The 23,395-nt window shown below is 50.5% G+C and overlaps 11 protein-coding genes across 11 annotated transcripts; 4 read left to right on the top strand and 7 right to left on the bottom strand.

Moving 5' to 3' along the window:
- Positions 1-1,087: 1,087 nt before the first annotated feature.
- P153DRAFT_393982 (uncharacterized protein) lies at positions 1,088-1,622 on the bottom strand. Its single transcript, XM_033671284.1, has one exon. It carries the CDS (start codon positions 1,545-1,547, stop codon positions 1,209-1,211), a length of 339 nt encoding a protein of 112 aa, XP_033527440.1. The 5' UTR covers positions 1,548-1,622; the 3' UTR covers positions 1,088-1,208.
- A 2,067-nt stretch (positions 1,623-3,689) lies between these two features.
- On the bottom strand, positions 3,690-5,388 carry P153DRAFT_429045 (NADP-dependent leukotriene B4 12-hydroxydehydrogenase). Its single transcript, XM_033672748.1, has 6 exons — positions 4,925-5,388; positions 4,423-4,871; positions 4,343-4,370; positions 4,182-4,291; positions 3,929-4,130; positions 3,690-3,879 (listed from the first exon to the last, which is right to left on the bottom strand). Exons 1-6 carry the CDS (start codon positions 5,124-5,126, stop codon positions 3,827-3,829), a joined length of 1,044 nt encoding a protein of 347 aa, XP_033527439.1. The 5' UTR covers positions 5,127-5,388; the 3' UTR covers positions 3,690-3,826.
- Positions 5,389-5,610: 222 nt separating this feature from the next.
- P153DRAFT_364275 (DNA-directed RNA polymeras-like protein III 25 kDa polypeptide) lies at positions 5,611-6,864 on the bottom strand. The gene is made up of 4 exons (XM_033667560.1): positions 6,769-6,864; positions 6,518-6,713; positions 6,055-6,386; positions 5,611-6,000 (listed from the first exon to the last, which is right to left on the bottom strand). Exons 1-4 carry the CDS (start codon positions 6,778-6,780, stop codon positions 5,896-5,898), a joined length of 645 nt encoding a protein of 214 aa, XP_033527438.1. The 5' UTR covers positions 6,781-6,864; the 3' UTR covers positions 5,611-5,895.
- Positions 6,865-6,992: 128 nt separating this feature from the next.
- On the top strand, positions 6,993-8,908 carry P153DRAFT_364274 (uncharacterized protein). The gene has a single exon (XM_033667559.1). It carries the CDS (start codon positions 7,080-7,082, stop codon positions 8,784-8,786), a length of 1,707 nt encoding a protein of 568 aa, XP_033527437.1. The 5' UTR covers positions 6,993-7,079; the 3' UTR covers positions 8,787-8,908.
- Positions 8,909-9,459: 551 nt separating this feature from the next.
- On the bottom strand, positions 9,460-9,814 carry P153DRAFT_373666 (uncharacterized protein; the record flags this gene model as incomplete). The annotated part of the gene is made up of 2 exons (XM_033669468.1): positions 9,460-9,661; positions 9,735-9,814. The coding sequence occupies 2 exons, from the start codon at positions 9,812-9,814 to the stop codon at positions 9,460-9,462; spliced, it is 282 nt and encodes a 93-aa protein (XP_033527436.1).
- A 482-nt stretch (positions 9,815-10,296) lies between these two features.
- On the top strand, positions 10,297-12,451 carry P153DRAFT_178723 (PLC-like phosphodiesterase). The gene is made up of 2 exons (XM_033662356.1): positions 10,297-11,594; positions 11,705-12,451. Exons 1-2 carry the CDS (start codon positions 10,412-10,414, stop codon positions 12,313-12,315), a joined length of 1,794 nt encoding a protein of 597 aa, XP_033527435.1. The 5' UTR covers positions 10,297-10,411; the 3' UTR covers positions 12,316-12,451.
- Positions 12,452-12,909: 458 nt separating this feature from the next.
- On the top strand, positions 12,910-13,071 carry P153DRAFT_283298 (uncharacterized protein; the record flags this gene model as incomplete). Its single annotated transcript, XM_033663253.1, has 1 exon — positions 12,910-13,071. One exon carries the CDS (start codon positions 12,910-12,912, stop codon positions 13,069-13,071), a length of 162 nt encoding a protein of 53 aa, XP_033527434.1.
- A 3,106-nt stretch (positions 13,072-16,177) lies between these two features.
- Positions 16,178-16,602, bottom strand: P153DRAFT_178659 (uncharacterized protein). The gene has a single exon (XM_033662355.1). The coding sequence runs from the start codon at positions 16,477-16,479 to the stop codon at positions 16,267-16,269; it is 213 nt and encodes a 70-aa protein (XP_033527433.1). The 5' UTR covers positions 16,480-16,602; the 3' UTR covers positions 16,178-16,266.
- Positions 16,603-17,052: 450 nt separating this feature from the next.
- On the top strand, positions 17,053-17,290 carry P153DRAFT_284283 (uncharacterized protein; the record flags this gene model as incomplete). The annotated part of the gene is made up of 2 exons (XM_033663318.1): positions 17,053-17,127; positions 17,192-17,290. 2 exons carry the CDS (start codon positions 17,053-17,055, stop codon positions 17,288-17,290), a joined length of 174 nt encoding a protein of 57 aa, XP_033527432.1.
- On the bottom strand, positions 17,232-17,980 carry P153DRAFT_178651 (uncharacterized protein). The gene is made up of 2 exons (XM_033662354.1): positions 17,709-17,980; positions 17,232-17,653 (listed from the first exon to the last, which is right to left on the bottom strand). Exons 1-2 carry the CDS (start codon positions 17,889-17,891, stop codon positions 17,318-17,320), a joined length of 519 nt encoding a protein of 172 aa, XP_033527431.1. The 5' UTR covers positions 17,892-17,980; the 3' UTR covers positions 17,232-17,317.
- A 1,502-nt stretch (positions 17,981-19,482) lies between these two features.
- On the bottom strand, positions 19,483-23,272 carry P153DRAFT_284319 (uncharacterized protein; the record flags this gene model as incomplete). Its single annotated transcript, XM_033663321.1, has 5 exons — positions 19,483-20,504; positions 20,698-20,774; positions 22,501-22,689; positions 22,798-23,039; positions 23,138-23,272. The coding sequence occupies 5 exons, from the start codon at positions 23,270-23,272 to the stop codon at positions 19,483-19,485; spliced, it is 1,665 nt and encodes a 554-aa protein (XP_033527430.1).
- Positions 23,273-23,395: the final 123 nt, after the last annotated feature.

Here is a 23,395-nt window from a genome sequence, read left to right as displayed (position 1 = left end):
CCCGACAAATAACGTCATGTGGCTGCTTTAAGGCTGACTTTTTTATCCTTACGGCCCGAGCTGTTGTTATCTACAGCTGCATGGTGGGTTGCTTTTTCCTTGGCTCTCCGATGACATTCCGAATTGTTGCTGCTGTTCTTTTCTGGCATAGTCACTGTTATGAATTAGCACTGAAATATACGTCTCTATACATTGGCAAATCGAGCTACTGGCCTTCGAAATGCTTAGAGAAACAATGATCCAACAATTTAGTTTTTGATCGACGATATCACGAGTTTGATATCGTCGTGTAGAGATAACTTCAGAACTTCGAATTTTGTTAACCCCAACCAGTTCCTCGACCGGTCGAAAAATCCCATACGTTCTCTGTAGAAAAGAAATTTATTAATATTTTCATCTAGTCGGTCTGACATTGAACGAATCTTCGAAATACACTAACCATACTATCTGCGTTAGTCGTCAGTAAGACAAGGCGGTCAACATCGAAGTTTTACACTACCCAAAACATCTCGATCCACGAAACGTTTACATGCCGTTCACGAGTTATTTGTTAAGTCGCCGAAATGATCCCAACAAGAGGCCCTGATCAAACAAACACTCAACTGAGTTGTTCACAGGAAGACTTCGCTCCAATAGTACATAGGTATCGATCATGTTCATAAACACGTTCAAGTATGAGTGGTAGTAACTTCACAGCGATTGGCTGATGGCTGCACTGACCTATTCTTGATCAGATATGCGAAAACGAGGCCAAGATATTATCACTGTCGCATTCCGACATAGTCACCCCTACCAAACATCGGCTCTGAATTAGAGAGATCAAATGAGTGACTGATTCAAAGAATTTTCTCACAAGATTCCGCGCAAGCGTTCTACTACCAGCTCACTCGCTGTCTCGGACAAGATTAGCGGTGAGCATCCGACTGCTGCGCCAATCATGCAGTCCGGTGCTTGAAGACTGGCTCCGCTTATAATATGACATGTAACGTTACAGGCTTGTCATACAAGGCTTATTTCAACGTCGTTCGAAAACAAATTGCCATCATATATATGCCCAGAAGCCGTTTACAGTTAAACAAACTTGTCAGTCGCTGAAACGCAGATGTAAACTTCAAGCTCCACTTGATCTAAAACGCCGTTCCACTCAGCCCGCGTGTCTTTCTGTCTGCAGCCAACAATGCCATTGATCAAAGTTTCGGACATCCAACTCATCTCTCTCCATACCTCTTCCGTCGAGCCTGCGGCGGCGCGATCTTCAGGTGAGAGTGGTGCCTCCTCCGGTGGACGAGGAGTGCATCGCCGCGGCGGAACTGCCGCCCGCATCCAAGGATCTCACATCGCACAACCTTAGGCCCATCTAGTCCGTGCTTGCTCTTAACATGGCGATCGAGGTTGTGATTGGCCCATTCGCCGCGGTACACACTGGAGCACTGCCTGCACGCCATCGTCTGGTATGTACTTCTCAGTTCCGGAGACTGTGTAGGTAAACCAAACTCGGCAGAGAGACTGGAGACATCCCTGCTATGGTTATTCAGTATAGGCTTCATGTTTTGAGTGAAAGTGTACTTACTGAATTATCTCGCAGTTGGGAAGACCTAACTCGATACTACTGGCCCGATCAGGGTACTGTAGTAACTGTGGCGTCCAAACTAAATATGGTACTGGAGTATCACTGGGTCCTCGAGCGTTCGAATTGTCGATCACATCATACAAGGTGGGATACTCATGAAGCCTAGGGTCACTGTTATGCTCGCCGAAACCTATTTATGCTATTCTGTTAAGAAACGTACGGTAGGGCCTGGCTGGGGAAAAATTGGTCTGACATTCCGTTTGACGAGACGTTGTAGTTTTCTATATCACCCAGCGACTGGTGAAAACTGTAAGTATGCTCGATGTGGGCTGTATTCTGCTTCAGGTCTCAATATCAGCTCGACTCAACCCTTTCGTTCAATGGAATGTAAATCATATGCCGTCTAGAATTTTACCCACCGAGCTATGTGCTACCGAAACGAATGTTCGAAATTGCTCATCAGCCACTCCAAAATCGACCTGACCATGTTTTCTATCCTGTTCATGTGACAAGGCCTCCCACCAAGTTAGACCCAGAGCGTCGTCATCCATAATGTTAGCGAGATGGAATTTCGTCAGAAAGATTGGAGGCAACGCTAATTTGCGATATAGGAGGCATGAGTCTTCATCTTAGTCCATATAGTTCCCTGGCTTGACAAAGGTCCTCCGGGACTACTGACCTCATATCCCATGGTTTTGTGACACCATATCTCATCAGTCAAAAGAGAAAATGCCCAACGAGCTGCCTTACAACATGCATATGCATGACTGGACCTGGCGAGTGGAATCAAGTCACGTAGTATGTACTCTGACATGCATAGCAATTACTATTGTAATATGTCGCTGCCCTATTTCACGGTCCTGGAACCAGCTTCCACTGCATATTGTCCACGTGGATGATACCTATCCCCTATGCAGTGGGCTCCGGTCCTCGCATACTGGACCCAATGAAATTTGGACGTTGAGTTAAGAACAGAAGACGATGGTCATTGTGGTTTCGCAGATCTTCAAGGGTTAAAGCACACTGAGGCTCAAACCGCTAGGCGAGCGAATAGAACATAGAGAGGACCACGTAACATTATGCGCAACCATACAAGAGGCGGAGAATACGAGAGCGCCGAAGTCGGGCGACTGTGCATCGTATGCTCAACTTAAGCAAGCGACGAGTAAAACTCCTTGAAATTAAGGGGCTATGCAACCTCAACTTCTCGCTCGCAACTCGATGCGGCTCAAAAGCTAGGCGTTCGACACATGCTGAAGTGTGGTGTATTTGGACCCCAAAGTCAACAAGATAGTTCCCGCAGCCAATTCTTAACAGCCATGTGGCCGAACGTAAGGATTGATGCATTCGCTACACTCAGAAGGTGGTCATTCACCTACCTTCTCTGCCTCATCCTTTCGCCAGCTGGCAGGTCACAAGCAAGGGACTAGAAGTCAATTTTGCCGAGAAGGGTTGTGGTGACATAGCGACGATTGGCTGATAAAGCGATCCTTATAATTCACTGTTGTGTGGGTGTGTGGGTGTTGGAAAAATACGCCTAGAAATTGCACAGGAATACATGACTGCAAAGGGTTAGGGCAGGTCCAAACTCTTGGGATGGCCATCTTACCAAATGAAATCGCCAGACACGTCAGACAAGACCAGGCTGTGCTGAAATAGTACGTTGCGTCACACCGACTCTGAGAATTAGTTGACTGAATTGAAGGTAAACGCGAGGATTCAAGGCAGACGACAACGAGACTGGGATAATTAGACTGCAAATCACATGTGTAAGGCGTTCTTAGTATTCCAGAACAAGCTATAACAACTTACTCGGTACAATGGTAACATGTTGGACTGAAATTCATGTGCGCAAACGAAGATTGACATGTATGCAACATGACGCTTTCGGCTGACTGCATACACGGTTAGCTGTGTAAAGTCTCGGAAGAGATTACCGAACCAGATACTTGCGGGTTTGAAAAAATTGTGCCTGTCCCGTGAGGACTTAATCAGAGCCTCATGTTAGCGCAACTCAATGATCCTCAAGGATCCTTACCGACTACAGCCTCTAGACACATGACAGCACTCATCGTTAGAATAGACTTGCAATCGGACTTAGGCGCAAGACCTAATTTGGGGCGACAAGGAGCATGTATCTCTGATCGCGATGTAGGCTGGGTAAATTATGACACATTCAGAGGAACCGCAGTACATTCATCTCTTGCAACCCTATTGTCTAAGCCACATTCACTCACCGACATACACCTGCAAGGATCACAACTTTGCCTTGACATCCTCCGGTGTCGCAACCTCAACCATTGTTTTACCTGTGAAAGTTAGCATCATCTTAGCCACGATTTACCACATCCAACTTACCCGTATTCTTGCCCTCAAACAGCCCAAACAACGCCTCTTCCGCTTTCATAATCCCACCTTTAACGATCGTCTCTTTCCTCTTGAGCTTCCCCTCCGACAGCCATTGCGCGAGTTCCTTCCGAGCTGCAGCATACTGGTCGGCGTAGTCGAAGACGACAAAACCTTGCATGCGGATGCGCATGGAGATGATCATGAGGTAGTTCTACGTGCGTTAACGAAGAGAGACATAAAATAGGGGAGATGAGATGCGTACTTTGGGGCCTTGGGGCTTCTTTTTGTTATACTCGCTGATTGCGCCGCACATTACAAAGCGGGAGAAGGGTTTCGCGCGGGAGAGCGCGAGATCGAGGATTTCGCCACCAACTATTGTGTTCTATTAGCCAGACTTCGACCCGTATAGGATGAAGAACTTACCGTTGTCGAAGTATACATCAATCAAGTTCTATAACAAATCAGCCATCGTCTCTCAAGCGCCTTTTGAATGACTAGCTTACCTTAGTCGCAGCCTTGAACTTCTTCGCAAACTCAGGGTCTTTGTAGTTCAATGCCTCGTCGAAGCCTAACTCCTCCTTCAACCATTGCACCTTGCTGTCCTCGCCCGCGAGCCCCAAAACAGTCGCACCCTTCAATTTCGCAATCTGACCCACCACACTCCCTGTCGCGCCTGCCGCACCCGAAACAACAACAAAATCCCCGGCCTTGACCTGCCCGACGTTTAGAATGCCAAAGTACGCCGTCAGGCCAGTCATGCCGAGTACGCCAAGCGCGTCGGTTGGAACCGCGCCCGAAGGCAGATCCAGAGACTCGAGGAACTTCTCCTGGAGCACCGCGTACTCGGACCATCCGCACATGCCGAGCGCGTAGGAGCCCACGGGGAACTTGGAGCTCTTAGATGCGATAATTATTCCGATGCCGTTTCCGCGCATCACGGCGCCGATCTCGACTACATTGCATATTAGGCCTCAAATTTGAGATTCTGCGGGTAGAGGATTATACCAGGAGGAACGTATGAGCGCGTTGGGTTCAACCATCCTCTCATGGCGGGATCGAGGCTAGCATAGAGTGTTTGGAAGAGGACCTCGCCATCTTGGAGGGATGAGGCAGAGGGAATGGGGTGTTGTTTGGAGGTGAATGTTTTGCCAGGAACGATGGCATCTTGGGGCCGTTCGACAAGGTGAATGGATGTGTAGGAAGGCATGTCAGGCGTCGCGAAGCTTTATGTATTCAAGTTGAGGACAGACGTTCGATAGTGTTCGGGAGTTGACGGAGAGCAGTCTGCTGTTCTCTGGATGTGATTTAAGCGTCACACACGAAATAATTCTAGCAAGTACAATGGTAGTCGAGAAGATGAGGGAAATGTCAGAGAGAGTGCGCGGGCGTCCCAGACTTTTGATGGCTTCGTACCTCTCTCGGTCCTCTTACCTGATCGCGCCGTCTACCGGTCGGGACAAGTTGTGGAGTCGAAACGCGGAGTAGCGTGCCTCGGTTCGGCGAGCCATTTCCTATTCTGAGGTCTCATCACGTGCAGCACGCTTGCTCGACATCGAACTTGACATCGCAAATGCAAAGCCTCCGAAGAAATATCGACAATTGGAACGTTCTAACACTAGACAAACGATTGATCAATAGAAAGTGGTGATCCAACTTCAACTAGCACGTGATTCCGCGTGAGATCTAGATCACTCGAATTATGTTTAACCCAAACAGCGTCGACGTGGGCGCAGTATATTCTGTACAGGAACCAGAACGTAAAGAAGTATGTTACAGATACGTCGGGAATGGCGACTAAGGGGTAAGTTGTTTGAAGGAAGAGTTTAGATAAACTTATGACTGGTTCTTGAGTATATGCGAAACTTGGGACTGGGCTCGAGCAGTGCCGTGTACAACGAGGCAACCAAGACTTTTGGAATGAATTGCAGTATCCGGTATACCGCCCGTGCATATTGTGTTGGAGGTATATGCGGAAATCATTCTTCTGTGCCGTCCATCTCAACATCACCTTCCTCGCCCTCTTCCTCTTCTTGCTCACCCCACCAGAGTGTCGGTCCCAAACCAGCCTGATTCATTGAGCCCTGTGTCACACATCAGCACGTTGTTTCCAGACGTTTTGTAGCTCGTAAACTCACAATCACCCTCCAGGCCGTTCCTCTCTCCTCGATAATCTCGCCTTTCTCGTCCTTTTGCACGATGGTCGGCCGTTGATCGATCCACTCCTCCTGCTCGACCCTAAAAAGACACGGTTCACCTTTGTCGAGGAAGAGCTCTGTGCCATCAGAGTTCCAGATCCAGACGTTCTCAGCCGGAGAAAACTCTGAATTCTCAAAGATGTTCTGGTAAGGAATAAAAACTTCGGAAGTGAATTCAAGGTCGATAGTTATGCCCTCTGGGGTTGAGTTCTTGATGTGTCCAAAGATGATTTCGCCGCGGAAGGGACGGAAGACAGCCATGCGGAATTCGACTGTGGAATGTGAGAAGAGGATTGAGACAAAGTCGACCGATGATAGGATTCAAGCATATTTTCGTAACAACAAGCTACATAACCAAGAATCATTCGTGGCAGAAAGAAAAGGATAAATGGAGTGGACTTACGATTGACATTGACAAGTCCAGTCCCATGTCCAATCAGTCCTTCAGTCGCCGAAAGCAGGTCCCATAGACAGATGCACAGCCCAACGTTTGGGACGATCTTGTTCGCGTACTTTTCGTTGATTGCATCTTTGATAGCTTGAGCGCTAGGTTTTTCGAAGTCCTGCGGCTTGATTTGGATCAAGTCTTCAATCGTCGTCTGCAGCAGTCAGTGATTGCTGCATTTTTTGCGCCAGTATGCATGCGTCACTTACGAGAATGAACATGATTGCAGTCTTAGAAGCTTCATGCTATGGTTGAGCCAATGACAGGAATAAAGGACGAGTCGTTATTGGGACATGACTGGTGAGTGTAAAAAAGCATAGCGACACACGTGAAAAGCGACGCGTTGGCGCTAGTTTGTCGGCTTATCGATAACCTTAAATTTCTCCCGCTCGGACCTCCGAGTCGCGTCTCTTCAGTTGCGCTCGACTTTGCACACCATTCATCTCTCGTCTTCCCAGTCATTCTATTTCGCGGCATGTAATGTTCTGGCGCATTGACTTTCGATGCACCGCCGATTGAGATGACGTCGTTCAAATTCCCGCCTCCACCACCACCGCCACCGAAAGCTCTTCCAACCAACAATCCACAGCCGTATCCAAGCCAAAGAGGTGGTAACGCTAGGGGCGGTAGCGATAGAGGAGGTGGAGATAGAGGACGAGGTCGAGGGCGAGGAGGCGACAACAGCAATGGCTTTACGGAAGGCTCAAGAGGTGGCCGTGGTCGAGGTGGAAGCAACAACACATTTAACGCAAATGCACGGGGCGGATACGGGCAGGGCGATGGGCGTGGGAATGCGCGCGGACGAGGTGGTTCGAGAGGCGGACATCAAAACAACAGAGGTGGAGGGCATCTACGAGGCGGCTCAAACCCAGGCTATGGCCAGCAGCAGCAGCCACAGTCTCCACCGCAAACAAATACTCCGCTCTTCGCAAACCAGCCGCAACCCACGATTCCAGCGCAGGCGCCAGTGGACCCAAATGCTTTCGCGCAAGCCATGGCATTCATGACGACACCAGCTGGCGTGCAGTCAATGGCCGCTTTTGCTAACCACATGTCCCACCCAGTAGCTGCCACTCCCCAGTATACGCAGCCTGAGGCTCGGTACTCGCCTCCTCAGCAGGCAGGTCAGAAGAGGAAACTGAACGACTATGGTGACAATGCGCAACTGCAACGAAAGCCTCCCCAACCGAAACCTCCACGCGCTAAAGCCGCTGTCGCTCCTCCCGTGCCCAGCTTCGGTTTCTCACTACCAACACCCGTGTTTGCGTCGCATCCAGCAGCATCGAAGTCAAACGATAAGCAGCAGAATAAACGCAAGCTGCACCTGGGATTGTCCCATCATCCAATGCCAGACGAAAGCAGCGAAGAAGAGGACGTTGATGAGGAAGCAGTATTTTCAAACAAAGTCAAATTCGAGGGCGTGGCATTCGAACACAACGGAGAAACGATATCCCTACAAACGCCCGCCGAGGTCGCAGCGTGGAGAAAAGATCGAAAAAGGAATTTTCCGACCGAGAAACGGGCCGTGGAGAAGGCAGAAGAGACTGCGGCAAAGCGAGAGAGCGAACTGGAATTCCTGCACAGAATCAAGGGGAAACCACCGAAGCAAAAGGAGATGCAACATGAGAGACCAACGCAAGACAACCACGCCAAACCCAACAAGAAGACGAACAAAAACAACAACAATAAAAGTCAAGAAACTAACCCCCACGAATCTGCACGCAAACAAGAAGAGCTCGCTGCCCTCCGCAAAAAACTCCACCAAAGCATGCTCGCAAAACAATCCCTCCAATCCACCCCCCGCCCCGTCGACCTCAGCCTAGGCTACACCAGCGAAACCGACTCAGACGGCAAAAGCTCCGTCTTATCCGACTCTTCCGTGCTCTCCCCCTCGGACGAATCTTCGTCTGACGAAGACTCCGCCTCCGATTCGGATGCCGCCCCAGTCCAGCAATCCACAAAACTCGCGCCCCCGCCGATCAACGTGCCACCGCCATTGCCTGCCCCGCGACCTGAGCGCGCAGCGCCTGAGAAGCGCGTCTGCGTGCAGTGGAAACGCTATGGGAAGTGCGCGTATGGGCATTCGTGTCGCTTTGTGCATCCGCAGCGGGAGAGCGAGAAGCGCGTGGGCCTTTATGAGAAAATGGTGGAACAGGAGCGTGTCAAGGCGGATGGGCTGGCGCTGGAAGCTATCAAGTACTTGGGTCGGCATGGGTTTCTTGGGTGATGTTGGCGTGGTGTGTGATGCTTTGTTAGTTCTGTGTTGCTGCGGTTGATGGAAAAGACATCGGTCAAGTGTAATAATTGTGATTGTTGAAAAAAAAACAATCCAAACATGAAGAATTAAGCCTTATCAAAATGAAGTTGCTACATTGTTGAGTGATACCGATTTCCTCCCCAGATAGAGACAGCTTTTTATTCTATAGTATCTACAGACAGTCATTATGTTCAGACATCACGCCGATCTTGGGGATCGGGCCCAATACCTTGCCCAAGGAATACTGGCGGGCCTCCATATCGCATGTGCACCCACTCGAGGTTAACACGCTCCTGCACCACCCATAGGTAATCGGAAGTTGTGAAAATACGTGTTATCATCTGCTCGCGGCACAACATCTAGTCCTCTTGAGAGACATTTACGGACTCTGATGGCTGTCTGATCAGTTACCATACGAGCAGTAGCACAAGAGAAGTCCGCTCCTCTTCCCCATCATATTCAGGCTGATAGGACTGGTGGATGGTGAGGTGAACGTTGTGCTAGGAGCCGTGTGTGCTGAACAGGTCCAGCTCTCCAGAACCCGCAGAACATGGGCAGCCGTCGGGGCCAGACGCGTTGCGACCTGATTGGATCGTTTTTGGCATCCAATCAACAATCTTGTGCATCCCTAATCTTCACATATTCATTCTCCAATGACATACGTGCACCCCTCCTCCCCGACCCAGACTTCATGCATCTTGCGCGCATCGACGTCCCATCGCGCGCCGGGGCCTATGGTCTCTTTCTTTGCGTCAGGGTCGTCGGGGTAGGTGTATGTGATTTTTCCGTTGAGGACGAGATGTGTCGTTTTTCCGGAGTGGGAGTGCGGGGAGTAGTGGGCGTTTCTGGACAAGAGAAGTCAGCGGTGGCAAGGTAGGATGGAAGACATGTATGAGGAACAGACAGGGGACGACATACGCGCTGTCCGTCCATGTGAAGACGTGCTTGAAGCCCCAGGAACGCACTTCGGACTCTGCTTCTTTGCGTGATCTAGGCATCGTGATGGAACTGTTGGTGTCGTTGTTGTCGCTGTTAGTGTACTTGACGGGAAATGCTCGAAGATGGACCCTGAATTGAAGTGACGTCGACGGCTTGGCATGGATGCACCACCAAAGCAGGGCAGATCCTCATACAACAGTACGGTTTGTTATGCAATCAGTGCCGGGTTCCCAGTAACTGAGCAAGTTCTCGAGTGCTGTCATGTTTCGATTGGTCGATCAAACGGCAATGCGGCCGCCAAGATAAGCAGAGGGCACGGCTAGGTAGCAACTACTTCAATGTCGCAGGTCGCTCATGTCTTACATGTTCTGGATCTTGTTCCTTGTCCATTGCTTTGACTAAACAGTGAGTCGTCACCGAGCCGCCAAACTAGCTGCTCCGTCTCTCCTAAGCACTTTACCACCTGGGGCAGCAACTGCACAACAAAACACTAACTTGCGTAAGCAGAGCTGAGCTGTCAATTCAAACCTCAACTCCAGATCATACTTGGAGTCCAGCGTTCCAGTCTATTTGTGGTCCCCACCAGCTTCCACAGCCTGAAAATCTTCCACGACGTTACAACCAGGACCCCGCTGTACTGAGAGCTTCCCCGCACAATGACGACTAAAGACCCTAAGCTTGGTGTCCCGAAGCTCGACGTACCACAGCTTCAGGCAGGTGGAGGTATAGCTGCAGGCACCACGAAAGCTCGCGAGATCGATGCACTATCTCCACTTCTAGTCAAGCACCTAAGAGCTATTCACAGCGAGCTCGAGACAAATTACAGACTTGAGTCGATGGAGGGACAGATCCGGTGGCTCGCGGAGGAGCAGCAATGCTCAGAACGTGATGCTGAACTTCTGATGGATGGCTCTTTCCCGCACTTTGCTGACTACTTCTTATCCGGTTCGGCGAATGCTGTGAGGGCTGCGCAGCCTGTCGACGAGTCATATCCACTCTCGAATTACTTCATCTCTTCGAGCCACAATACATATTTGACCGGAAACCAGCTGGCGAGCGATTCAAGCGCGGATGCATACAAGAATGTCCTTCTTCGAGGCTGTCGCTGCGTCGAAATCGATGTCCATGATGGCTCAGATTCAAGCTCTGATGAGGAAGATGCGATAAATAGCGGAGCACCGAAAGTGAAGAAAGAAAAAAAGTCAAGAACGGGGTTGAGCATACGCAAAAGACTCGAAGCTCGATTCAGTAAGAAAGAGGAATCGCACACTCAAGAGACAACAGCAACCACGTCAGAGCACGGAGTTGAGCCGTGGAGAACGACATCTGCCAGAGTGGAACCCAGAGTATACCACGGCTACACCATGACATCGGATATGCCTTTTCGAGCAGTATGCGCTACGATCAGGGACTACGCCTTCCAAGTAACGAAGTTACCGCTCATTGTCAGCATCGAAGTACATGCGAACTACGAGCAGCAGGAGATCATGGTGGAACTTATGAACGAATACTGGCAGGGAATGCTGATTGGCCCTCTTACTGACCCCTCTCACGACTACAACTCTATCGATCTACCAACACTGAAAGAGCTGGAAGGCAAAATCCTCGTTAAAGTCAAGCGCGCACATACTAAGCCTGTGGTTACGGACGGGCAATCAGCTACTCTTCAAGCACCAGCTTCTTTGCAGAAGACGACAAGTGCTGAATCTACAATCTCGACTGATACCGAGTCTGAAGAGACAGGGAAGAAGGCAAAACCCAAACCCAAGCTTATCGACACGCTGTCGATGCTTGGTGTGTATTTCGGAGGTTACCACTTCAAAAGTCTTGACGCGCCAGGTAAGCAATTAGACACTAGAGCTTTAGAGACACGGTGATGCGTATCAATTCGACACGCCTGTGTTTGGTCATTGCATGAATCCATGAACTGCGAGCTAACAACTACACAGAGGCGACGATACCCACCCACATATTCTCTCTATCTGAGAAAACTCTGATGGAAGTTCACGAAACAAACGCCGCTGCGCTCTTCCACCATAACAAGCACTTCTTCATGCGAGCATATCCCAAGGGCCTTCGCATAACCTCATCGAACCTGAAACCCGCTGTCTTTTGGAGTGCAGGCGTCCAGATAGTGGCCCTCAACTGGCAGCGTTGGGACGGTGGCATGATGCAAAACGAGGCCATGTTTGCAGGTACCGGCGGTTGGGTCCTCAAGCCAGAAGGCTACCGTAATGCCAGTTATGATCAAACACCAAGAACAGCAATTCCACATCACAACCTGGACCTCAGTATCGAGTTTCTTGCAGGGCAGGATATTCCCTTGCCGCCCGAGGAGACTGACCCAAGCCATTTGAAGCCCTATGTCAAAGTCGAACTGCACACCGAGAGGCACGGAGAACTCCGTTCGGAGCCAATGACTGGAGATGGTCGAAGCAGCAAAGGCGACCTCAAGGTGAAGACTAAGACCTACAGGAGCACGGATCCTGACTTCGGACGCGAGGTTGTTGAATTCAGGGGTATACAAGGTGTGACAGAGGAGCTGACATTCGTGAGGTAAGTGGGTCTTATTTCTTTTTTCTTCCCGCAGGAGATGCAGGTCGCCATGGGATCCTCGTGTTCCCGGGTACCGGGGTCATTGCCAGCATGTCCATGTCCGAAACTGTTTGCCAGTCCACATTCGATAATCGACGCGGCTTGGTCCAGATACAGCCACCACTACACCGTTTGCACACTGCAAACGTTTTACCGACGGACCAATATGGCGCATCTTGCTTTTCACCACCCCTGCGATATGGCGTTGAGGACGGAAGGAACAGCGCTTCGATGTCATGCATATTGCCGTCATACCCGTTTTGGTTGCGGCGCCACGTCACATCTTCAATGGTAACGGCGAACTTGTCCTCGCCAATCTTCGCATCTCCCGTCTTCTCGGGTATCGATCGACGGTACCTTTGCAAGACGCCTCCAACAACGTGCTTGCATCTCCCCACTACGGAAACATACTCCGGCCACTCGCATCTATCCGCATCGATACTTCCCCGTTGTTGATGTCAAACTCGTCCATCTAACCAATCGCACTCGCTGGTCGTCTTTTCACTCGTTCATGCACGCAGGACACTATGCTAACTACCCGTCCTGCAGATTCAAGATCATGGACGATGAGCGCCTTAGTGACGACCTAGCAGCGTGGGCGTGTGTCCGCCTCGATCGTCTGCAGTCAGGTGTTCGGTTAGTACACTTGTACGACTCGAACGGAGTCGTTACCAAGGGTGTGCTGCTGGTGCGCATCAGGAAGACGGTTAGTCAGGCGTGATTGCTATGACTTGTCTCTGTATCGTTACTGTCCTCTTCTCTCCATTACTGACCGACTATTTCGCTTTCTTGTCACTTCGGGGACTCTAGCTGATCTCGTTTGTGAGTCTGGCTGATGAGTGGGCGTGCAGTTCTTCCCCGTGGGTCGGCGAATGGCTCGTGGAGACGGGTTTCCGCATGCCTTACCTCGCCCTTATGGCTCACGACGCTATGTGGGGCGAGGACAGCATTGGAGGGGATGGCAGCCTTGAGGGGTTGGATTGTTGGATGGTGGAGCAGTGTATCGTGATGTATTGCTTGGTGTTTCTTTTTTGTATACATCATCGTTTCTGCGGCGTATCCTTTCTTTTTCGTAGCGTGGATAAGCACGTTAGCCTGCACATCTAGGATTAGCAGTTGAACCTCGTGTCTTTGTCCCGAACCAGCAAATCTTACCATGCGTGAATACGGATGTGACACACATGAAGCTAGCATGGGCAAACAGCAGACACGCGAGAAGCATGCGCAGCGTGCTCAATTCGTGATTACAACTGGCAGTCGATAGTAACGTTCGCTTACAAGCACGCGCTGACTTGAGATGGAGTAACACAATCATTCTCTCCATGCACCATATCAGACATTGCACAGCGATACGCATGCACTCACCCCTGTATTACTATTCTCAACGCACCACTACGTGTAGCAAAATAACAATCAGCATACGAATGACCACCCAACCTCCCCAAGCGAGCCGCCAAATTGGTCAAGACTGCATAGCATTGGCAACGCAACAGTCATCCACATCTCTCCGACGTAAAGAATGCAAGACTCCCCTCGGCGCAGCACAAGTCCTTGACCTGGATCTCTATACCCACACCACGGATATTCAGATGTTGTGCGATACAAACAGATAGACAGACACAGATTCGGGAACCGACGCGAGTCCCAGGCTAAAGTGAGCCGGTAGGGAAGCACGGCAGCCTCGCTTCCGTTCGAGGTGCGATGCGTCCCGGGTGAGTGATTTGTGGTTTGTTTGTGCGGGTTCAGATGGGATTGTGACACGCTTGTTTTCTTGAGCTGCCTGGGTCGTGGGACGCTGGTTTATGGTCAAGAGAAGGAATTGTGTGGCATGCAGAGGATGTTGGTGTTCTGGCAAAACTTGGTGGGGGGTTAGTGGGCAAATATATCTGTCTACCGAGGAGACTTGTGTGTGCTATGGTAAGTTGTGTGGAGTGTGAGTCGCGTGCTGTTTTTGGAGATCGTCGTCGGTGGCTTCGGAGGATGTCGAAGGTCCGAATCTCCTACCATCGGAGTAGTAGAGCATAGCTTGCACTTCAATGGGGGTACAACAACGCCCGTTGGGACTTATCATACTTGCTTATCACGTCACAACAGAAGTCCAAGCAAGTTTGCCATCCCAAGGAGCGGTCCGCGTCTGGCGCTGTACCCATGCAAGCATCAACGGGCAACGTTTGCGGCAACGGTCATCGGACAGAGACCCGACGACAACCGCTACAACCCCCAATGCATCGAGATGAGAACACCGACCTGTCCGTGGCCGCGAAGAGGCCCACCGCCTGGACAGCTGAGTCACACAGGCCTTAAGATTAGCAATCAACGGTGTCATTTCATTGTGTGGGGCGCTTAAGGCGATCACCGGTGGAATGTCAATCAAGAACCTTGTATCAGACCACGCGGGTAGGGTCTAACAGACGGAACGGCCCTTAGCCTACCAGCTCTGGCTCCACTGCTCAGAATGACCGCTTCACAGGCTGACTCGATGGCCAGAAAGGACGACAAGGTCATTGTCATGGCTTCCTGATCCCCGGTTCAATGACAAGGCGTGGAGTAGACTCCATGAAACCTTTGGTCAGTGCGTAGGATTGTACATGAGATTAGGGTCCTGTTTGTGGCCGGCATAACTTCCGGTCGAGCGGTTTTGCGTTCAGTCCTGGTCTCTGGACGTGTGACTTCTACGACAGGATCTTCGGTTCTAGACTCTCATCACAGTCCCTACTACAACATCCTGCTTCTAGATGGTTTGATAGTAAATAGTGCCTGTTTGGTTTTTGTCCGTGGCGTCCAAGACATCGGCGATATGTGGCCTCGCCAAACGGAAGACCGAGCCGGCGGCTCAATGACATACCCTAGTCCCCGTGTTTTGGAAAGTTCCTTGTGGGGCTGAGGTTGATCTTCACGATGATGTGCCGGATGGGAATGCCTTGCAAAACTGCGAAGACATTATTCAAGTACCAGCTACCGAAACAAATGCCGGGGTAGTGGATGGATAAGGGCGAGCCTCATTTTTTAAGCTGAAGATTGATGAGGCGAATGGTTTGTGCGTGCACGTTTGAGCACCAGGAAGACATACTGTGGCAGTGACAACCTAAGTGTAGGTGAGTCGCAACATCGGCATGTTCCAACAGGAGAGTTTGGAAAGTACGACCTACTGTGGTACTTCTTGGAGATTGTAACAACTTGCTGTCCCTTCAGGCTAGCAAGGCGCATGTTACAAGCAACGTTGGTGGATGCATGACCTCTTAGGATGTAAAGAGTGGAGTAAGGCTTGTTCATCGGAGGGAACACGGCGGAGTGTAGACTCTAGGGTGATCCACCTCCTCCTAGCTAGGATGTGTACGGACCATGTGAGCAACTTGCCCAAGATTTTCGCAACACCATAAATCCTGGACATGAGATGAGCGCGGGACAAGACGCGCGTGTCCTCCATCCACCACCACTCGCAAGCAAACCTCCGAAGGACTATTAAGCGAGATAAACCTTGCTAGTTGTGGGAAAATGTAGTTTAGTACGGATCTCCATGCTGAAAACGGTCATCGTGCGTGGCACAACGCCCAGATATGGACGATCAATGCTTAGCCTGATGTCAAGAACCGGAGAAACCCCGAATGAGCCAAGTATGGCCTGAGGTGCAACGGCTGTAACTTTGTGGTACCATAACGGCTATTGGCGTTGCGCCCCAGTCACTAGTGATTGGCCGCAGGAGATGATCCGGAAGCAAGATTTCGAGCTCGACTCATGAAAAAGACACGGATAGGACATGCATTTCAACGGCTCGAACAGGGCATGTTTCACATCCAGGTAGCGAGATGCATGTTCTCGCGTTGTATCGCGTACGGTGCAATGCAACCGATATTCATGAGCGTGGTGGCTTGCCTAGCGCGGATCCGAAGATGCGAGAAAACGACACAGATCGATATCAAGTCCGACCACCACAAGGCTTACGCCTTAAGCTCACCGTAGGTTCCACGGAAGAACTGCGCTTGAGGGCATCTGCCGCTACTCTGCACTTGGCAGTGATCACAACACTAAAGCGAAACCGAGCTGTAAATTGACCGCAGAGAATGTAGGCCCAGGATGGGATATCATGTTCGCCAGTGGGGCTCGTTCGTACCTGAAAAACACTCGACATTTACCTACATTAAACACTTCTCGAAGTGATAGGGCGCATGCAGCAGACCCATGACCCATGATTCCCATCCCTCCTGCAATTTATGGATTATCCATACGCAGTTGCTCGGTCGTTCTCCGGACCATTTGGAAGAGGCAAGATCAAGCTCAATGACTCCCTATCCTGCGTTAAAAGAAGGTTACAGTGCACCGTCCGTGATGACGCAGCAGCCCGGTGGGACCACATGGTGCAGGTTTGTTGCACTTACCGCCGGAAGTTGATCACGATGGTCGATGGGAACGCGTATGGATGGTGTAGGTTAGAGATGATCTTTCAAGTCCTGGAATATGCGTCAAGATGCTCGCGCCACAAGCGCTATGCATAGCACAACAGGTACTCTGGCTCCATGTGCTTCTGATGTTACAGAGATGTATAAAGAGCCGGGCTTCTCCCCGTCCAGTGAACCATCAGGCACTTCATCCCATCTCTTTCCAAACAATCCAGATCACTTCCACTCAACATACTCACTCTGTCTTCAAATTGCTCCTGTCTAGCATACTTCTTCACCAACGACTTCCACCACCACCAACAACAATGTGCCAAAATACTCCCATCGAGAAGATTGCTGTTCCTTGCATGTGGGACGTTGAAGGCATAACGTCTATGCCGGTAAGTTCCACTTTTTAAACTCGGCGCAAGCAAACCAATCACCAGCAATTGCTTATATTTCCAGGTTCCTGGCCGCCGTTGCCCTGCTTGCCTCGAACGTGGGGATACTGTATGGGTGATCCCTGGCAAATGCTGCCCGCAGTGTGGTACACCGGTCAACTAGACAGGCCCTTTAAAGTGAGTACAGTCTTCAATCCTCCTCAATACTACGCGAAGTTGCTGACATTTTGACGAAGTGAATATCGTACACGTCTCGATCTCGAGAATTGGCTTGGCTTGGACCTTGGAGCAGTGCACGGTTGCCGGCGACTGTGTGGTATGAGTCGACAAACCCATGTATCTTGGGTTGGGTGGACCTCTGCTTGCATTTACTGGAGTTAAATGGGGCGTCATTCTTAGGCAACGAATTACATAAATCAGGTCTTTTGCGCATTCTGGAATACACAATTATAGCTTGAGTGGGGTAGTGTTGTCTTGAACTTTCTGACGTGGTGTTGTTATACTTTGGTGGCGCCCGTTGATGGGTCTGCGTCTAGGTCAGCCCTAATTTGTCGTGAACGATGATCAGAGAATAAGCTTACTCTTCGGCCAATGGAAAGAAACGCCAAGTACGACAACCCCCAGGGGTATGGAGTCACGCGGAGTCTGTTTCGAAACAATGGAAGCTTGCTGGCTTCCCCGCGAAAGAACGCCCTGATCAAAGAACGACTAGGGGGTGTTTGATGGAATGAGAGACACGCGGCGTCTTTGATAACTGAGTCCATGGGTTCATTGAAGAAATCGAGACATCGACGCGCACCATTCCTGGCAAGATAAGATTGGAAACATCTGTGATGAAGTAGATGGAGACGTGTGAAGACGTGTAAAAGTAGTTCGTGTCGTATCTGGAGGTCGCGTTTGTATGTGATCCGCTTACGTCACCACCGCACGTGGGTGCGGGCGCAAGTGGCATACAAGTATTCTGCTTTGTTACCTATTACGGTAGAGTTCTGCTCGATAGGTTTGCTCGGTTTGCTGCTAGCAAGGATTAAGCTGCGGCGCAGTCACTAAGCCATAGTTTCTTCGATGTTCTGTTTAGAGATTGGTTCACGCAACCCTTGCTAGTAGTAAACCTACTGTACGGTATGGCACCCGAAGGCTGGAATTACACAGAAGAGACGGTTAGCAAGATGTTCACTCGAAACGCATTTCCTATCTAATAACCACCTAAAAATATCAACCAATGACTCTATATTCACTGTGGCATAATCGCGGGGTCACCATGGCTTGTGCGTATTGGTTTTTTATATGGTCATACAATAAACAACGCGTCCAACGTAACCGATGTGTAGTGGTTCGTAGCTGAACCATAACTAATTCGAATTACCAGACGGTGAGCTGCCACCTTTGTACATTGAGCAGCCAATCGTCAGAAGACAATTAATGTGCTCAGCTTCTCTATCACTATTACTGTGTATTTCCACTACCAGCTACTGTGTGTAGAAAGATTAGGGCTTAGCTCCCATGCTGCGTCAGAAAATAAGGTTTGGTATTCTGTCTTATCTATCTGCTTCTACAACGGGTTGATACGCTGAAGAGTAACACAAACAGACTGCCATCTTAAATGCCATACCACTCAATATCACATGCCGGGGTAGGAGGGTTTGCTTAGGATCAACCCCCAACGTCACACGCACATGTCCCTAGCATCTAGACGTCTAGACCCTCCCCCAGCATTGAGGTATGCGTTGTACTATGATTGAGAGTAGAAATTCGTACCTGCCATTTCCCGGTTTTTCCACCAACCAAGAGCCATCTCCCATCAACACCTCCTATGACGTTGAGAAACACATCTTTCAGGAAATTCGAGTAGACGTCACATCACGAAATGTGGATCACATCCTACGTCCTAAGAAAACCATGACATACGGATGCTTCTGTTATTCCAACAATCCAGGTAAAGAAAAACCGATATCCCGGACATTCTCTATACGGCCATCCAGCTAGATACTAGCTATGCAAAACTCCACTCAACCCGGAACAAGGGCCGCTGTATGTGGGCTGCGACATGCAGAAAGCAACACGCCGTTGCAATACGCTGGTGCTTCGAGTATTTTGAATTCCACTTTGCTCAAGCCACCGCCACTTCGACAGCAACGACACTGCAGGACCGGATCGCAACAAGTTAAAGAAACTACGCATTCGCTCCCCCCTTAGTAAAACCCTCAATACCCCAGTAACGCCTGTGTCCCCCCAGATTGTCATGCTGATGTCTGGGGGAGCCTCCAACGCCGTATCCAGATACTGTACAGATCGCCTTGTAACCCAGAAATATTGATCATCACGGTCGTAGTGTGTGTGTCAGGCAGACACGACTCAAGTGCCTCCTTGACGCCGATGCTGAGTCATCACCCACTTCATCTTATCACGCGTCTCCTTCAGGGACTGGATGAGTTTCTCCGCCTCCCGTTCCTTCTCTGGAAGTGAGAGTCTCATCTTCTGTGCTTCTTCGACGAGACCGTCTAGTTGCTTCTGGTGCTCCTCCTTGTAGGAGACCATCAGATTTTGGCGGTTTTGGTCTGTTCGCCCGGCTCGCGACAGTTCGTGATTTAATTGGTCGCTGATGATGGCTTGCCGCTTTATCTTGTCTGCGTCTTCGTTGCGAGACTGTCGCAACTCGTTCAGTTGCTCGGTCATGTATCTGACCTTCTTCTCGTAACCCTCGCCGATGCGCTTGAAGCCCTCGCGCGCCGTCTCGAGGTTCGTCTCGGCCATGTGTTGCATCTCGTATGCTGTCGAGAGCTGCCGTTGCGTCTCTGATCGTGTGTCGCCCAACATCCTCAGCGCTTCTTCAGCCCGCTGCTCCGCAACTCTCCGTCTGTTTGCCTCGGCCTCCAACGTGGCTTTCAGCTCTTCCAGCTTCCGGTCCTTCCGCTCAATCGCTCTCTCGTTTGTATCGGCGAGCACTTGGAGATGCTGCAGCTCGGTTCGGGAGTCCTCGGCCTTCGATCGCGCGGCAGATACGCGTTTGGTTTCATCCTCTCTCGCGAGTTTCTCCGCTCGTAGCTCTCTCCGCAGGCGGTCGTTCTCGGACGTGATCTTATCAATGTATTGTGAGGTTTTCGAATTGTTCTGCGAGCTGAGAGGGTTGGCGTGAGGGTTTGGGCGAGCCCATTGCGAGCCTGGGGCAAGAGGATCGGAGGCCATGAGTGCTGACTCGACAGCCAAGGGTCCGGATACGTTGCGCGGGGACGTGTAGGCGGGCATGACACTGTTGCTGTTGATAGGGCGGAGAGGGCCTGTATGCGCAGTGTGCGGAGCGTCGCTTGAGGTGCTAACAAGGCCGTTCATGTCATTCCTCCTGTGTGAGTTGAAGCCGAGTTCTGGGAGCAGAGGTGCTGTAGCGGCTTGTATGGCGTCAGCATCGAACCTCTCCCAACTTTGTCAAGAAATGACAAGCGATGGCAAGTAATGCAAATGTACGGTGTGGATAAAGTGATGTTTATGCCGCGAGCTCGGGTAAGCAAAGGGTGACGAGTGAATGCGCTTTGAGAATTGGCATGCAGGGGCTTATCGCGCTAGTGGACTTACCTCGCACAGGATGTGCAGGGATCGCTTTCCTCTTGCGAAAGGGAGAGAGCCGCGATGATTGCCTCGGCGAGTTCTCTCTGTCGTCAGACATCTGCTGCGCGTTGGAATCAACATTGGGGCAGAAGAGGCTATGTCGATGCGTCGTTGATAGGCAAAAACAAGGCGCTGCTAAGCCATGCAACTAGCGACGGTTGCCAGCCAGCCAGAAACACTGCTTGCCGAGGGAATGCCAAAACTGTTCAGATCTCAGCAATACGTACCCTTGTGGTCTCGACGCGTCGACGCGACTGAACGTGACTGCAGTTCGTTAGCTTATTGTGGTTCAGAGCCCTGCTTGTTAGTACTGCACACTGCTCGCTGGCTCTAGCCTGTCCACGATCAGTGAGGTTAGTTGGCGGGCGAGCAGTGCGCAACAGCGAGATCTTGTAGCAGTTACGAGCGCACTAGTCATCTCTGAGAGCCAGCCCGCAGTTTCACTTTCACCATGAGGACTCTCCATGAACTGCTGTAAAGTGGTGGTGAACCCAGCAGCCAATCAGTGCTAGGCGCCGATCACAGCCGTTTCGCTTCCGTCGCGAAGTGGGGCGGAAACCACAGCAACCAGCCCTATGAGCAGTGACGTGCCCGTCATCTCTAGCCATCTCTGAAGAGCCTTTGTCTTGCAGTCCCAGCATGTCAATGGGTGATGTCGTATCAGATCTAGGCTGAAACCTAGTGAGAGGTTCAAGATCAAAGGTTTCAAAGGCGTATGGGTTTGTGCAGGGTTAGCTGCTGTGCAGTCGTGAAACACTCTGACAGGTGCTTTGCATTAACAGAGGAAAGGGTACTGGAATCTACTTGATCGAAGACACTGGTTCTCTCCAAGAACATGACATTCACTATGAATGAAAACTCTCTAGTTGCTGTTTCTAGTGTGCATCTCAGTGCGCTTGTTGAGTTTTACGCGCATTGAGAAACTCCACATGCAGACATAAATGTTCAACATCAATAGACAAAGCCCATGGTATCCTCCAAGTCCAGCACAAAGTTGCATGACTTGTTGGAACGAGTCGATTCTCTTCTCCAAGTCCGCAGACGGAAGACAGCTCGCACAGCCGCATCTTACATGGAGTGTCCAGATAACTCGGCACTTCCCTATCAGCACTACATCTCAGCCTTCCCACCATCCTCTCACATAACGCAACCAATAGCTCAGGACCCACCAAACGCATCAATGACGATATACTAGCGTATACATAATGTAACACCGTACTCCTGTCTAAGCAGCAATGGCCTTCTGGAGGGAAGATCCTACGAAATAATGGGTGTATAAAAACACCTAGATTGTTTCTATAACATATCCTACTCTCTCTCGACTTGGTCGCAAGAGAGAACGAAGAGCGTGTCCCGTATTCCTCACATATCCTACGTCACTCATACTGATGTTGTAGAGCAGTCTTCGATGACCAGGTGTACGTGCTGTCAGATCGAAGGGTGTGGCGCAGCTACCAGGCTGTGAACATGACAATCTCTCGAAATCAAAGACTGGTAGTGATGAGGATTAGATGCGAAATAGTGGGACTTTTGAAACGTTTTATACTTGGTGACGTCTAAGAGGTAGGTGATGTAGTGGAGTCTGAACGGTGGGGTGGAGATCAGTAGATGTGATTAGAAGGAGAACGAAAAGGTAGAGGCTTCTGTGTGCTATTGATCACACGTGATAGAAACCAAGTTGAACGTCCGAGATGACTGAAAACAAATGAAACGGATATCATTCCTTGAGTATGTACATATACGGTTGTATCAATCTTGACAATGCTCTACAACGCATCAGGTGCCTTCCTGATGTAGTTCTTCTTGAACGGCTGCTCGCTCTTGATCTCGTTGTTCCTCAACGCCTCAAGCTTGCGCTCGTTCTCTTCGTATGCTAGTTTCTTGTACTTCTCAATGACCTTGTCCATCTGGACCTGGCTGCCGGCCGGGACATTGTATGGCGATCCTACGTTCATGATCCTGCGCATCGTTAGTCACTACTTCCACCCCACGCCCAACTCTAAATCCAGCTCATAGCCCAGAAACTGCTATGGTGGAATCGAAAAAGATGCGTGTTCGAGTACGTACTCGGGAAACTTCATGTCCACAAATTCCTGCGGCTTGGTGTTCATGAACAGCACCCTGTCGTCACCCGCCTGCTCGATCATGCGAACGTGTATGTCGTTCCTCCTCGCCCACTTGTCCTGCGCGTCTGTGTATTTTTCGATCATACGGGTGAAGAAGGGTTGTGTGTTATCATCGCTGTTTCGCGAGACGAAGTACACAGCCCAACCAGCGGGGATGGTCAGCATCGTGAACCAGAAGCCTTTCTACACATCAATTGAGTCAGCGAAAAGCCCCCAAACCACCATCAACGTCGTGCATCATATCAGGCGTGTTGCCGAGGGGTAGTTGGTGATTGACGTACCCCCATGGGCTCGTTGACAGGGCCGTGGCCGTGGCCGTGGCTGTGCTCGTCGTGCGCATATCGTCGCGGCTGGCGTGGGAGTGTAGTTCGGCTCGCCCGGGCAGCAACTACTGCTGTCTTGCGTAGTGACTGCATCGTGTGGGGTGGGTTGTCGTAGGACGTCGGAGCTTGCGGCGATGAGCTGCGACTTCGATGCTCGTGAACACCTCGTCTTGGCACCGTACCATGGCGCTAGAGTTGGACCCACATCGCGCCTTC

The sequence above is a fragment of the Dothidotthia symphoricarpi genome (genome assembly GCF_010015815.1).
Source record: "Dothidotthia symphoricarpi CBS 119687 unplaced genomic scaffold P153scaffold_4, whole genome shotgun sequence".
Classification (NCBI taxonomy): Eukaryota; Fungi; Ascomycota; class Dothideomycetes; order Pleosporales; family Dothidotthiaceae; genus Dothidotthia; species Dothidotthia symphoricarpi.
The sequence above is the reverse complement of the archived record's forward strand: the minus strand, read 5'-3'. Positions and strand labels throughout refer to the sequence as shown.